The sequence below is a fragment of the Microtus pennsylvanicus genome, chromosome 14 (genome assembly GCF_037038515.1).
Source record: "Microtus pennsylvanicus isolate mMicPen1 chromosome 14, mMicPen1.hap1, whole genome shotgun sequence".
NCBI lineage: Eukaryota > Metazoa > Chordata > Mammalia > Rodentia > Cricetidae > Microtus > Microtus pennsylvanicus.
The window spans coordinates 28854476-28869674 of record NC_134592.1 but is presented as its reverse complement, the minus strand read 5'-3'; the positions used below and the strand labels follow the sequence as shown (position 1 = coordinate 28869674).

Genomic DNA, 15199 nt, shown 5'->3' with positions numbered 1-15199 from the left:
TAAAATAGGTATAGCCTTTACCCAGCTTTGGGGGTCAAGGTTATGCTGCACAGTGTGATATGTAGATGTCCCCCCAAATTCCTTCTCTCACCAACATGGCAGAGTGGTTAGTCTCTATGACATTATCAGCTGCTGATAGGCCAGTGATAAAGGTAAGTGCTCCTGTGGCCCACATCCTCAGCATCCTGACCTCCCTGTCCCAGTGTCCTTACCACCTGTGCAAATCTTACCCTTCTACCCAGGTCTGCAAATGGAAACCCTACCCCCTCTTGACAGCTGGACATACACTCTCTACCTTTCTGAGCACTCCCACGGGCCTCTTCCGGGGCAAAAACTCCACAGCACCAGTGTTTCCTGAGCCTGCAGTGTGCAGAGCATGGCACTGGGCACATCTGGGGAATAAGTGATGGGCAGCAGGCACTCAGTAGTAATTGCTGAGCCTCATCCCAGCTAGAAATCAAGGGTATAGCGCTGAAAACGGCAGGAGTGGTGTTGGCCTCTGGGATGGACAGACCATGATCTCTAGAACTTGCTAGAAATGGGCTTCCTGCTCATTATGTGTTGGTCTGGGCTTTGATGGGCCACACAGAGTCAACATTTGCCCTTTGTGCCCATTGGTCCAGGTCTGCGTGTCTTTAGGATGCTTCAGAGGCTCACACCCTGCAGACCCCAGCACCCTCCTGCTGATCTCTGGCAGCCCTAGAGATCAAGAGGCCCTGGCTTGTCCTCAAGCTAGCCTGCTAGCTGAGATGAAGAAGCAGATGGCCTCCATCCTCTTCCCTGCCCACTCCACTGTACCAAGGAGGAGGGAGAGGAAAATTCTCAGATGACATCTTCCATCCATGATCTCTTGTGGTTCACAGACCCCAGTGCCGTAGACTTACCAGCCGCCAAGGCTGAGAGTCACACTACTGCCACACAGGATGGTCGCAATAGACGTGGGTGTGTAGAGAAGGAGGGGAAGCTGAGTCCTGGATTAGTGCCAGATTGTTCAGGGAATCTGGGGTCTCTAAGGAGAAACAGGGGTACCAGCATTGCTCAGGGGAACTTACTATAGTTACTTACTCACTTGAACAGAAATATTTTTTTTTAAATTTATCCTATGTGCATTGGTGTGAAGATGCCAGATCCCTTGTACCTGGAGTTACAGACAGCGATGAGCTACCGTGTGGGTGCTGGGAATTGAACCCGGGTCCTCCGGAAGAGCAGCCAGTGCTCTTAACCACTGAGCCATCTCTCCCGGTCCCAGAAGTATCCTTAATCATTGTAAATCAGCATCAGCACATGCCATTCTGCAACCCTGCCACCAACCAGACGATCTAATCAAATACAGTTGAAAACCACAAATTTTATTGATATTCTTCATTAAAAACAGGGGGCCATGTACACAAATGCTGCTCGCGTACCATACCTGGCAAATCCCCCACAGCCACCCCCCATGGGCCAGCGTTTAGGAGCTGGCCTCCTGAAGTTCTCCTCTTTCCATTCTGGGATGTCAGACTTCATGATCTGAGCCTGGACAATGCAGAACTGGCCTTCAAGTTTGACCTCTAGGGTCAAGAGCACTCCGAGTCCTGAGCCGTCCAGACCTCTCCCATCCCTTGTTTCCTCATGCTGCTAACGGGTGGCCAGAATTGTGCATGAAATCAGCTTTAGTGGAGGAAGCCTGGACTCTCCTTCAGCCCTGCCGCTTATTTTCCCTCCAAGGGGCTGACTTCAACAACTGCCAAGGTAGCAGAGTGGAATTGTAGGAATGAACTGCCCTTGATGGGGGGGAATCTGGATTGTTAGTGACCGAGACTCAGCCTGCAGTTGGTGCTTGATAACTTCAGGCAGGATGAACCCATGGGAGACTCCAAAGGATAAATGCTGGAGGAGGTGAGCGAGCAGGAGCGACATTACTCCATTAGCCCTCTGGAGGGCGCCAAAGTAGGGCCTGCATAAAATCCTCCCAAGCTCTGCTCAAAGAATTCAGGGTCTTATGGAGCGATGGTTGGGGTCACTGGGGCCATTCACTGGACACTTCTGCCTCAACACCTTTATGAATGTTGAATTGGCCTCGAGACCAAGGCTGGAGAGGGTTTTTCTGTGGCTCCCACTCCTTCCTATGTCCAGGGGTCTGTCTGGTCCTCTGGGTTTCAGAATTCAAGTCAGCACCCCCATCTAGAGCTAGTCAGACTGGAAAGAATGGACTGGCAATTGTACCCCCATACTCTGTCATTCCCACTAACCCCTCAGGGCCGAGCATGAGCTTCAGGCTTCTTTCTCTCTGCGACTGCCCCAACTGGCCCTAACACAGTTACAGCTCCCTGTCCTCCAGTGTATCCACTCTAAGCCACTGCGAACATCGGGAAAGTCTCCAGAACTGGGCTGAAAGCAGAAAAATCTGTGGTCTGATTTTTAGGCTTTTTCCATGCTCACCACACCCCCGCCCCCACCTCACGAAAGTCGATGACTCCCAGGTGTCTCTAAAGAGCTCGCCCTTGGGCCCAGCAGTGGCAAAGAGGACAACAGGGTCAGGAATGCAAAGGAATCTCTAAACTCACTTAGAACAAGAACAAAAATCTCTTTCGTAGCACTCCTGGCAGAGAGCTGCCTAGATCCCGTTAAAACACCTCCAAAGGTCAGTTTGAATACTACAGGTAGTATTCAAACATTAGATGGCTTTGGTTGCAAGACAGTCAACCCATTTACCCCTCCATCCTCCCCCTCCAATACTCACTCTACCTCTGTGTTCATAACAACACTCCTCACCCTTACCCCCTCTTACACACACACACACACACACACACACGCACACACACACACTTATATATGGTTATATAAGGCTATATAGAAATATGTTTCCCTTGTTACTTATGGGTAACTCCCTTTTCGCGCTCCCTTCTTCCCTTCCCAATATCTAGCAAAAATCTAGAGGCTGGAGTTCAAATGCCAGAGGAATTCCAGGGAAAAGTAGTATCCAGTTAACTCCTGGGCTGGGCTGGAGTGGCCAGCTGGAGGAGGCCGGGCAGGGAACAGCATTAAAAAATTCCAGGCTATTGACTGCTATATCTAGGGGAAAGGCCTTATATGTAGGCTGAGCAGCCAGTGCACATTCTGCTGGCTATCCCTTCTAGAGGATGGGTGTGCATCCACACCCCTTCCCATTTCCACTAGCAGTTGGCAAAGCTTACTGGACTGCTATTCATGCGTGCTAACTGTACCATTTACCAGCCTCCAGGGCCTGGGGAGTCTCCTACCAGCAGCAAGAATGGAGTCTCCACTATCAAGATGTGGAGAAGGCCTTTAACAGAAGTGGTGACACCTGAGATGTAACAGCGGATGGGCCAGGCAGGGAGTGGGGGAAGAAGATAACTTGAAACAGAAACACCCTCACAGATTAGCAGCTATCCCCCTGCCTGAGTCATGAGTAGCCTAGTGATGCTCAGGTGGTCATTTCCCCTCCATGTCAGAATGCACCTTTTTTTTTATAAATCCTCTGAGTGTTGAATGTCTGGGGTGGATATGAGGCCCTTCCTAGCGGAGGGTGCGGTGTGTCACAGGTGGAGACAGGGGTGCTGTGATCTTACGTTCAGAAGGAACTGAGATGGAGAAACGCAAGCATACTTGCCAGCTATTTGTCCTGCTGCTTGGAGCTTTCAGTCCCGACATTGAACATGGGGACCAGCAAGCCCAGCAGCCACCTCTTTCCGAAGACCTCCTGTAAGTTCTTGCGCCAGGGCCGGGCTCTCACTGCCACCCCCTTTCGAACCTGGTAGCGGGTCTGCCCCCGGAGGATCAGCAGCAGCTGGTGGCAGCAGAAGCCGGCACAGGCCAGGCCGACAGCGAACCAGAGGTAAAGCATGAGGATGACGAACATGTCAGAACCGAGGACAGCTCCTGCAGGGGGGGAGGGGGACACCAGACCGCTTTACACCCAGGCCACGTACCCAGACCTCCGCGCTGGCGCTTTCCGCTGCGAGGCGAGGAGAAAGGCTCACGAGCTGGAAGTTGAGATTTGTAGCAATCTCAGCTCTGCAGCCCGGGAGACGGTGGCTGAGTTCCTTGCCCCAAGTTTTCCTTAATGGCTCCTGAGGAGAAGAGAAGAACTCGGGGCCTAGGGAGATGGAGAACAAGCTAGGTGAGCTCAGCGAAAAGGGCTCTCAGTATTTCTGGTCCAGTCTAGACGGCACATTTCCCTAGAGGCAGAAATGCTCTCCCATTTCACTTTCTGGATTGGGAGCGGGGTGGGGGTGGGGTTCACACGAGGAAAGAGGAGCGAACTTAGGACCTTAAAAGAGGGAGCTGGCACCTGGGCAGCTGTCTAGACTACAGTCAGTTCTCCCGATGAGGCTGGGAGCACTGTCTGGGAGGATCTGAGAAAGTGTCAGAATGATGGAGAACAGGACCGTGTCACGAGCTCATGTCACGAGCTCAGCTTCAAGGGCAGCACACAGAGCCGACTTAGAGAACAAGTTAGTCATTAACGTTAACAAAAGGAGTCACTGCAACACTCAGTCAAAGCTGCCCTGACAGTAACGTCTGCAGGCAAAGGCTCTCAGTTCAGCACCCTGACAGTGGGACAGCACCCGCCCTACACCGTCCAAACCCAGCATTTTCCTGAGACGGTTTTTAAAAGTCTACTAGTAAGAGATCTCATGTGCCCTCGGAGTCTGAGGTGGGAGGATTGGTCCATGCTGGGGTTTGAATCTCCCAACTGTGTGAAATTGTGTAGGATTCTTAACCTCTCTGAGTTGTGGGTTGCTCATCTGCAAAATGGCTATGATTAGGTTTCTAGGGTTGCAGGGATTTGGAGTTGCCCGTGTGTGGCTTACACCCAGTGCTGAGTATCAGGGCTCAGAGGAGGAGAATCAGACCCTCCAGCCTTCCCCCACCTTGCCAGGGTTTGGAGTCCTGTCTGGGCTGCAACTTTGTTAGCTGTAGTAAATGCATCTACCTTGACATGCCTTCCAGGCAAGAGCAGTGGATTGAGAGTAAAACTCAAAGGCCTTTATCTCTCAGCTGGGCAACCCCACCACCACTTTCTCTAGTGAGGCTTGGGTGCTTGCTTCAGGGATGTCACTTTATAATCCATACATCTCCATGGTCTTCCCTTCCTCAGCACCTCTTTGCCCCAGCCTACTTCTTCCCAGGCTCCAGTTTCTGAACTCCTGAGAAGTAGGCTTCAATACCTGTTAGTCTGATCCACGCTGGATTCTGCAGCCCAGATGAATCGATTTGCTAGCTTGCTCATATGAAGCCTCTTCCTCGACCCTAGGAGCTTGGGTAGCAGGATATTCTTTGCAAAGTTAGAAACAAACGGGACCAGAAGCCCAGAGACAGAAATCTTGCTCCAATTAGCATCTAGAGAAGCCCCTCCACCATTGTTGGGGTATATCAAAGAGACAGACTCAAATGGGCTGGGCCATTCTGTAACCCACTTTTTTCTTGTCAGTACAAATTAGCTCGGGCAGCCCTGTCCAGGACAGAGACTCCTGGGGACATGGTGCCCTTCCAGCTTGAGGGAAACTGATATGCAAGCTAGCCCTCTAGTCAGGATGTAAGTGCTTCAGAACCATCAAGCTCAGGTCTGCCTTGCAGCTGGGCCCCAGGAGCCAGCCAGGCACATGGAAACCATTTCCACAGGTTTCTAAATCAAGGCATGAGGTAAAGACTTTTCGGCCTTTTGCTGGCCCCATGCAGCATCTACAAAAGGCTATTCTGGGGACCAGCTTTCTTTCTTTCAAAGTGTTTGAAGTTACCTGGCCTGGTTGCTTCAGCACCTCTAAACTATGTCATAATAGTTCCTCTTTCAGAAAACTCACAAAACTTCCTTAAGGGATCTGAAAGATTACATCATCTACTTTCCTTTGTCCTTGCCCTCCCCCCACACCCATCTCTAACACTTCTGCTGAACCATCCCCCAGCATATTCCATAATAGATTTGGGTACAGGCTGTACCCCTCCTCCCAAAGAGGCCGATTCAGCAAGGAAGCAAGACTAGACAGGCAGGGTGGCAGAGTAGAAAAGAACAAACCCCGAATCCAAAGCTGCATGGCTCAGAAACAACTTAACCTGGTAGAGCCTTTGGCTCCCTAGCCTTAGAAAAGACAAAGAGCTGTCTCCCAGACTTGTGCTAAGTATTGGAAGCAATGAGACACATCCAATGGGACTCAAGATAGGTACTCAACAAGGTCTAGCCACCTTTTTCTCCTACTGGGTCTTCTAGGGGCATCTACCAACGGATACTAATCCAAATGCCATGGTACATGCCAAATGGTATCATTTCCATTCTCTAGATAGGAATGGGGCTCACACAGGTGACATGAAGCCGAAAGGAAAGAACCCTTATCAAACGTCCTCAGCTGACCTTCTCTCTCGCATGAGCAGAGGGGCTGGAGTTTAGTGGCATCTGCATTTTTGGAAGTTCCATTTTTAGACCCCCCACATAAGGGTGGGGGGGCCTTTCAGATCCCCACTTACAACTATCTCAGGTACTAACGACAGATCTTGACCTCAGGGGTTTCTATTAAACAACCGCCTTGGTGCACCCTCTGGCCCACCTGTTCTCCTGAGAGGTAAGAGGGTTTTCTCTGGACCATTTGGACCAGAATGGGTAAGGAAAGTCTTGAAGGAGGAAGCTGAACAGGGTGGTGTATGCAGGTGGAGAGGGCCAGGGAAGAGTGGGAAGGGTCGGTAAGGGAGGAAGAGAAGATGGATCTGGTGATGAGAAGTCTTGAATTCCTTTTCTAGTGGACATGGTGGAGGGTGGCGAGACTCATTCTGAAGCCAGAGCAGATGCCTGGGCACTGAGGTGGGCATGGGCTCCCTCTTTTCTCCTATCAGATCAAGGCGAGAGGCTTCCTTTCTTCCATATTTCCCAAGCCTAGCACATATGGACGGGCCTCACGCCAGACTTAAATCAAACCATTCCAAGGTCCTCCTTCTGGAACCACCCTTTTGTGTGGCTGGTGAGACGACTTGGGAAAAGATGTGTAATCAGGTTCTCTGGCTCTCCTCATCACTCCACCTGCCTGCTCTCACACTCCACCCCCAGCCCACCCACCTGCCCTCCCCCATCCTGCTTATTTCGGTCTTGGCAGCCTCCTATGCCAGCACCAAGATCCAGAAGGCCCCAGAGCTTCAAGTTCTGGGCCCAGCTTCACCACCAGCCCTCCAGACATTTCCCATGGCTGGTCCTCCCCGAGCCTCTCTGTGTTCCTATTGCCAAATGGCATGATAGTTCTATGTCTGGGGAGAGCTGGGCTATAGATACAACAGAGAATGAAGTGAGGGCTCCCCTAGGGTAATTTTTCTTTTCAAATGTCCAGTTCAGTCTGTCTAGTTCATTCTGGTTCAGTCCAGTCCAGGTGCATCAGGACAGTCAGGTTCTCTGTAGAAATAGGTGTTTTTCTTTGACACTTGAAGGTCAAATCGCTGTGTTTGGGACTATGGGAATTGAGGAAGAGCACTGGATTAAACACCTGGATAAAAGCCAGAGATACTCCAGGGAATAAGCCACTAGGCAGGTCATTTAGTCCCAGCTAAGATTCAGTCTCTTTATCTGAGAAATGGATCTAAGGACACCAGACACATATCTTTGTGTGCACACTACTAATGGTAGAGAATCAAAGGTCAAAGTAAGAAAAGAGTGGAAGGAAATGAAGTAGGGACAGATGCCAAGGCCAGGCAAAAATAGAATGGCCACCAGGAACAGAGTCTCCCGGGGCCAGGTATCATGGGATGTTCTTTGAGACGTACTATTCTATTCAAACCACAGTCCTCATCATGGTACCCGTGGGACTAGCATGTGCCTGGCTCCAGCAGGTGTCAGAACCTTCCAGAGGCTCAGATCCCTCTCCAGACTGGATCTCTGGAGTGTGGACTTGCAGCCAATGAGGTAGCTCTGAGCTAGCTGCTAACTGCCGAGCCTGATGGGGCCCAACTCGGTGGATGGGAGGCTGGAGGTTGGAGGTTAGCCTACTGCTGAGCACATGCTGAAGTCAAGTCTAGATTCACCGTGGTTGACTGCTGAAGGGATGTGTTAACAGGACACGGGGGAGGGGGAGGGAGGGTGCAGGCCAATGGGGCACCTAGCATGAGCTCTGAAGGAAAGTTGACTGGCCTAAGAGGTGTACAGCTTGGTTGCCATAATTTTTATGAGTAACGTATAGTATGAAACATGAGAAGGGTCAGAGGAAATAGAGCATGCCCAGTTAATCTGAATCTCGGATAGGTTACAATCTGTTCTCTTAGTATGCTTCCTGAAATACTGGGCCATAATCATACCAAACGGCTGTTTATCTGACACTTGGAGCTGAATATCCTGTGCTTTTATTTGAAAAACTTGGGGTTGTGTTAGGAGGCCTCGTTTGCCAGGCCAGCCAAAGCCCACTCACCGGAGAAGAACTGGCTGATTGAAGTGGGCAGGAGCGTGAGGAAGGCCAGGGGATGGGCGAAGGAGATGGAAAGGACAGCTGAGATGTAGGCCACGCCGGCCACCATGGAGTAAAGACAGGCCAGCGACGTGTAGAGGCAGAAAAGGATGAAGTTGCGCATGTTCCTGCTGCCAATGCAGTTGCCGGTGAAGAAACAGTGATGGTCGTGCCTCAGCGTGACTCGGGAGCACACTCGGCAGAAGTGGGTGCTGGGTGGTGGGCACTGAGGTCTCTGGGATGAGGTTCCCTGGCAGGTGCCCAGGTCGTCTGGGGAATTCTGGATGACCAGGACGTAATTGCCCAGGGCATTGGCTGAGAGGAACAGGAAGAGCGCCCCGTGAAGCACTGCGGGCGAGAAGAGCGGGGTGGCTGTGGGGTCCTCACGCATGCTGGGCAGGAAGAGGAAGATCTGTAGGGCGAAGGTCACCAGGGAAATGCAAAGGAAGTAGGCGGGGGCCACCACGTTGAGCAGCCGCAGGGCCAGCATCCTCCTCGGTTACATTCCTATGGGGCGCAAGGAGAGAAGAAACCTTACAGTGTTGTCCAGGGTCACCTGATGCTCTTCTCCTTGCTCGAAGGACTGGAGAGCTGTACACAAATCTCCCAAACTCAGCACCTCGGACCCACCCTTTCTGGTTTCCCTAATTCGGGACCAAGCAGGTTAGAGACCCAGAGACCACAACTGCCTGCCTCTAGCCAGACCTACTTCAGATGAGTTCCTGTTGCTTTGACGTCATGGAGGCCAGGCAGAGGAGGGAAAGGGCCTGGTTGCAGTCTGGAGTGATTGCGTGTGGGGGAGGGGTGGGGTTTAGGAGCCGAGGGGTGGAACAGCTACAGTATCACTGTAGTTGGGATCTCTGACTGAGGCTTCTCTAGGAGGAAGAGAAGGATCTAGTGGGGGTGGAGAGACCGGTTCGACTCTTGGAAATCCTGGTTCACCCCTCCCCCACCTCCTATCTTGAGCAATGTTCGGTGACCTCACAGGTTACCCGAGGCTCTCTGGAAGGAGTTGTGCTGTGGACCATGGTGTGAGTTCGCTTGTGTACGACTTTATGTGCTATCTATGTGCGTCTGGGTTTGTGTGTGTATACCCACCCCCTGCCACCTGGCTTTTTTCTTTTAAAAAAATCAATTAAACAATCGATAGTGTTCAGGGACTGGGTAGGGTGGAGGTATAGCTAGACGACTTGTGCCAGTGGGTCCTGATCAGTTCATTTTCCAGCCGCTGCTTGCCCTGACTATTTCTATAAAATCTTTGCAAAGAGTGTTTTCCTTTGAGGCAACGAAATTGAAATCCCCCATTCGCACCCGCCTTTCGCTTTCCTGGCGGGAGAAACCCAAACAATCCCCAAGGCGCCGAAAGAAGCCCGTCCTGGGTGGACTAGTGGATGCTTGGCAGCTTTTCCTGGGATGACAACCCTACACAGAACCAAATGCAGCCTCACCTCCTACAGCCGGAGCCCCTGCCCAACTTCGGGTACCACGGGGAAATAGGTTCTGTGTATTGAGAAGAACTTTCCAGTGGTCTAAGTAATCGACCAGAAGGAGGCACGAGAAAAGTTCTGGAAACGTGGCTGCACCCAGGATGGGTGGATGCCACGGGGCCTGGGTTCAAGCTGTACCGTCCGTCTGGGCTGAGACATTGGTCACCTTGAAATCTTTTTTGCAGGTGACTGTGTTTACCACTCTGGGGACCTGCAGTCTCTCTGCACAGCTGGGGCGCAGTTCAGGGCATGACTGAGGGTGATCGCTGGAGACTCAGGGCCCCCACAGCCATGCACTCTCAGAGGCCACGGGGGCGCTGCCCACTTCACAGAGCCTTAGGTGCCGGGATCCGGCGAGGGAAGCAAGTGTCTTCCCGGCGCCAGTCGCCAGGGGGGCGCGGGAGCAGCCTCCAGATGCGCCGCTGCTCAGGGAAGGCGAAGGACAGGGACTGGGGGAGTGCGGGGTGCCGGGTGGGCAGCTGCAGCCGGGGCCCTGCGTCCCGCGAAGGCCCGCATAGAGTGCCTGGCTGCAGGAAGTGTGGGGAGCTGTCCGCTCAGCACCGGCACCAGCCCCACCGGCCTCTGAGGGCGGCACCGGAGTCCTGCGGACCCAGGCAGGAGGGCGCCCACCGGTTCCTCCGCCACTGCCTCTTGGACGCCCGGGCAGCCGCCCCCCGAAGCGGCCGCAGCGCCGCAGAGGACTGGGGAACGAACTCACCGAGCTCGGATCGCGACAGGAGGAGCCCCAGACGCCGGCCCTGGTTTTCCCCGAGGCTGCAAAGTTGTGGGCTCGCCCGACTGGCTCGCAGCCTTCTCACGCTTCGCTTCGGGGACTGGGCAGGTAGCGGGGGTGTGGGGAGGAGGGCGCGGGTAGCTGCCGCCCTCCTACTTGGGCGCCAGAGAGTAGGGGCCTGGAGGCGGCGGGGAAGGCAGCTGGGCACCCCCCTGCTCCGTCACCCCTCCCTCCGCTCCTGGGGGCGGTGCTCTGGCCACTGGCTCAGCACTGAGGACTTGCCCCCCACATCCCCGCCCTTCTCGGCTCCCCCAGGGGCGGGTTGTGGCGCCCTGCCTTACTGCAACCCCAGTTCCAACTGGGAGGTGGGGATTCAGCCCTGATGCAGAAGCTCCAGCCGTACCCTGACCTCCCCTCTTTCCCTCTTCCTGTCTATGACCCCTCCTCGCTGTTGGCTAGGACCAAGGAAATCTTGTGTGTATATTGAGGGGTGAAGGGATGTGGGCTGTTGAGAGCTTAGCTTACCAGGGCAGCACCCATGAAAATCAGCATTATCTCAGAAGGTCTGTGAACTGAGGGTCAGGCTACCTGGGTGTCAATATCCACCATTTACTGTTTACTGGGTGAGCCTACATTCCAGGGTCTTCTGTAGAATAGAGGATTGAATGACGGTAATTGTGGAGCCTGCTTGGGATGAAGACTGTTTGTGTCTTAGACCCTCATCATTAACACTACAGACTGTCCCTTTCCTAAGTATCAGGCACTGTGCTGAACCCATGACACGACAGCTGCATGAATCCTCCAGTAAGATTCCTGAAGCTTGCTGAGCCCCATTCTAGGGCCAAGAAGGTGATGCGAAGTCACACACCCAAGGTCATGCAGCAGGTGAGTGGTGGGGCCTGGATTGGAACCTGGTTCTAGTTTTCAGCCTCTGCCCACTTCAGCACCACCTGGGGATCTGGGGGGTGGGGTGGGACAGCTTTGGTTTGGGAGAGGGGAGGACAACAGGGATACATCCAGACACCAACTGGGACCTGAGCTTCTCCTGCCCCTATCTATCTCCTTCTCAATACTATTTTCATGTGTGTGCTATAAGACAGCAAGAGGGTGGTGACTCTAGTGTATGGCGTGTGTGTGTGCATTTATGCATATGGGGGGAATCTAAGACCATGAAACATTGCAAGAATATCCACGCTTTTACTAGCCTCAGTTTCCCAAACTGCCATGGCTCCCACTGCTGCCTTCTCCACTTCCCTGTGTGCAAGCAAACATAAAAAAATGCTTATTGGTGTCTCAACTGGTTGATTAAAACGAGCAGTCCTTTGAAGCGAAGGCCATATGCCGATCGGCTTAGCCTCTATTTTTGAATCATCAGACACTGTTTTCTCTGTATTTTATCAGCATACATAAAAATAAAAAAGGGGCCAGGAAACCTCTTCATGTTCTAAAAGGATCTTATATATGAGAGGAAGAACGGCATACCAGGCAGTAGCTCCTGAGACTCTGATGACCCAGGACAGATGCAAGGAAGCACAAGAGGTCTTTTTCCTGCCAGGCCAGCTTTGAGTCACGAGCTTCCTGCCCCCCTTGCACGAGTTCTGCCTGCCTCTCACACAGGCTCGGGATGGAGGGGACCCAAAGGGCTCAGTCTGGGCCGTACTGATTGAAAATCTCCATTCCTTAAATACCTTGAGAGTTGGGTGTGTTTCTAATTTTATTTTGTGTATGGGTGTGTGGGGGGAAGGTGAGTGGGGTGTGCATGCTCACATGTGTGTGTATGTGTGTGCTAAATTAATGTGTGAGGGGTAAAAAGAAAGAGTTAGGCAAACGTGGGAAGATGTCAGTGGGGGAAGGGAGCAATCAGCCAGGAGGGAGGTGATACAGACAGGAATGGGCAGGATAATTATTTATTTAGAAACCAAATTTATCAACAGAAAAGGACACTGGAACTGGAGTTCTAAGCCTAGTGTAGTGATTCTTAGGCCCCTTAAGCAACAGAGCAAGAGGAAGAGCAGCCAAGTGACAAAACCCCATAGGGAGGTCGACTTGAAACTTCACTTTGATTCTGGCCCTGAGTTAAACAGATAAACCGGCCATATGAACTTGAAAAGGTGGCTCAACTCTCTGCACTCTGCATTCTCATCCCTAAGGAGAGAACAGTGTCCATATTTGTGATGATAACAGACCGGATGCTGAGCTAGGGCACCTCAGGACCAGAAGGACCACAGCACTCTTCTCTCTCATCAGCCCCCTCTCTTCCTTCTAGGCTCTTATCTCTACCTCTCTGCCTTCTCCTTTCTAAAATAAGATCTCCCATCCTGTATTAGAAATGCTGGCAAAGGCAGTGTCTCTAGTTTGCCCTGAGTAGACCAGACTTAAGTATTCTGGTCGATGAATCCATACTTATCTCTCTGGAAAGAAAAGTCTGTATTTTGAGGTTTTGAAATGTCTGGCTGGCTGGCGAGGACACATTTGCCATTGCTCTTCCATCCTGCCACTGCCCACCCTGGCAATAGCCTTGTTCTCCACAAACAGTGTCAGAAAGTAGTTTCTAAGCCACACTCTCTATCGGCCTTGTCATCTCTTCTCATAGCTGAGCTGTGCCGGCACCTGCAGCGGCTCCCAAGGGGGCAGGAATCAGGCAAGTATCTGATTGCTGCTGCACACTCTCCTGGAGATACGTGCTGTAAACCTTGCAATTTAGTGGTATTATTTGAGTGAAATAAACTCCCTTCCAAGTGGCAATCATTCCATTTTGCCACAAAATGCAGTATCCAGAGGAAGAAATTCCGTGAAGTGAGCAGTTGCTTCTCCCCGGGGTGTCAGACTCCTCATCCCTTTAGATGAAGGCTGTTCCTCAATGTAATGACCTGGGGCAAAGAACGCTGATGAGGTAATGCTTCCGACTCATGCTCGTAGCACAGGTGGACCACGAAGAATGGAAACTGGGGTCTCGAGGTTAACCAATAGCCTGAAGTTAAGACGGTAACAGATAGCCCTAGACAGGATGCTTGCTACGGCTGACAACTAACCACAGCCTCTTGGGGGAGGGGGGACTACAAAGTGCTTCTGAGCCTCAGAAGGCTTAAGAAGAAGATGCTATCCCTGCCCACCCAGCTTTGGGAAACATCTTAATGTGATCTTCATCTCAGTCAGCCGCACACATTGGAATTGGATTACCACAGAATGTCTACCTGGAGGTGCGACTCTACTCCGCCCACACTGCCTCCGTTCTAACAGCAACTGCATTACTTTGATGTAATGAGGTAGCAGCCCCACAAAATTAAACTCTCATTCCACGAGACTCTCAACAGCCCTGTAAGCGAGCTGGGAGGAGACACAGTATTAAATCTATTTTTCTTGCGAGAAAATCGAGGTTCTAGTGGTTTGCTGCCGGCTAACTGGTAAACCTCGCCTGCTGGAGTCAACAGGTGACTTGAGAGCTGGGCATGGTGGTTGCGTTCCTGTAATCTCAGGTGTTGGGGAGCAGTAGCAGAAGAATTCAGGACTTCAAGGCTATCCTCTGCATATCCAGTTCAGGGCTAGCCCGGGCTGTGTCTGACTGGCTCAAAAAAATCAGAACCAAAACAATGAGCCCAGTAATAAATACACATCCCTCTATGTGATTTACTAGGCAAAGGTTTCACCAATATCTGCCTTTCCTCGAACACAACATTTGCATAAAGAAAGCAGGTTGGTCACGCTCTGTCCAGAATAAGACCTGCCCCATCTCCTCACCCATGTCCCACCTACTCTGATATATGTATCCCCCACAGCACTTGACACCACTTGACTGTTTGTCCTTCTTTATTAGGATGAAGGCCAACTCCCTGAGAGCCACATGTGGACTATTTAAGTCACTCTGTATCCCCAGTGCCTAGCACAATGTTGGGTGTGTAATAAGTGCTCAGCACTCACTAACTGCTGAAGTGAGACACACACACACACACACACACACACACACACACACCCCGGGTGCCCTCAGGGGCCCTGCTGTTTGTGGTACTAGAGAAGGTGTGCTCAGCATCTGGACCTAAATGTCAAGGAAGAAACAACAGGTCTGGGTGACAGGTAACCCCTCAGCTCTCTCTGATGAGCGGATGCCTCAGTGTGAAAATCTTTGCTTAGCTTGGGAGAGCCCCGTTTGCAGTGCTTAGGCCTCGGAAGGATGGAGGCAATCTTTCCCCAATTAGCCACACTTTTCTGGGACCATTTAGGCAGCCCTGGTAGGGATTGCTGATGGCTGGGGACCAGCAAGCAGCTCAGCTCAGAGGTGGGGGGTGGTAGCAGGAGTAATTGGTTCTTTCATCTCAGAGCGTGCAGGAGGTGGGAGAGTATAGAGTGGGGGGGTGAGAGGGAGGCAGAGGGCAAGGAGAGGAGTGGAGATGGGGGTGGTGAGAGTGTGCTTGTCCAGTACGGCACCCCACAGTCTTTGTCTTTATGATGGAGGATGTTCTGGAGACACAGGGGGAAATCTCTGGTCTCTGCTGAGAGCCCTCCCGTGCCAGATGTCCAGGATAGGAAGAAATGAGGCAGAAGGCTGACGTCTCAATTCAAGAAGG

At 52.0% G+C, this 15199-nt stretch overlaps 1 protein-coding gene across 1 annotated transcript; it reads right to left on the bottom strand.

The window, feature by feature from the left end:
• Nucleotides 1-1334: 1334 nt before the first annotated feature.
• Zdhhc22 (zDHHC palmitoyltransferase 22) lies at nucleotides 1335-10762 on the bottom strand. Its single transcript, XM_075948028.1, has 3 exons — nucleotides 10623-10762; nucleotides 8382-8924; nucleotides 1335-3882 (listed from the first exon to the last, which is right to left on the bottom strand). Exons 2-3 carry the CDS (start codon nucleotides 8905-8907, stop codon nucleotides 3617-3619), a joined length of 792 nt encoding a protein of 263 aa, XP_075804143.1. The 5' UTR covers nucleotides 8908-8924; nucleotides 10623-10762; the 3' UTR covers nucleotides 1335-3616.
• Between the last annotated feature and the right edge of the window lie 4437 nt (nucleotides 10763-15199).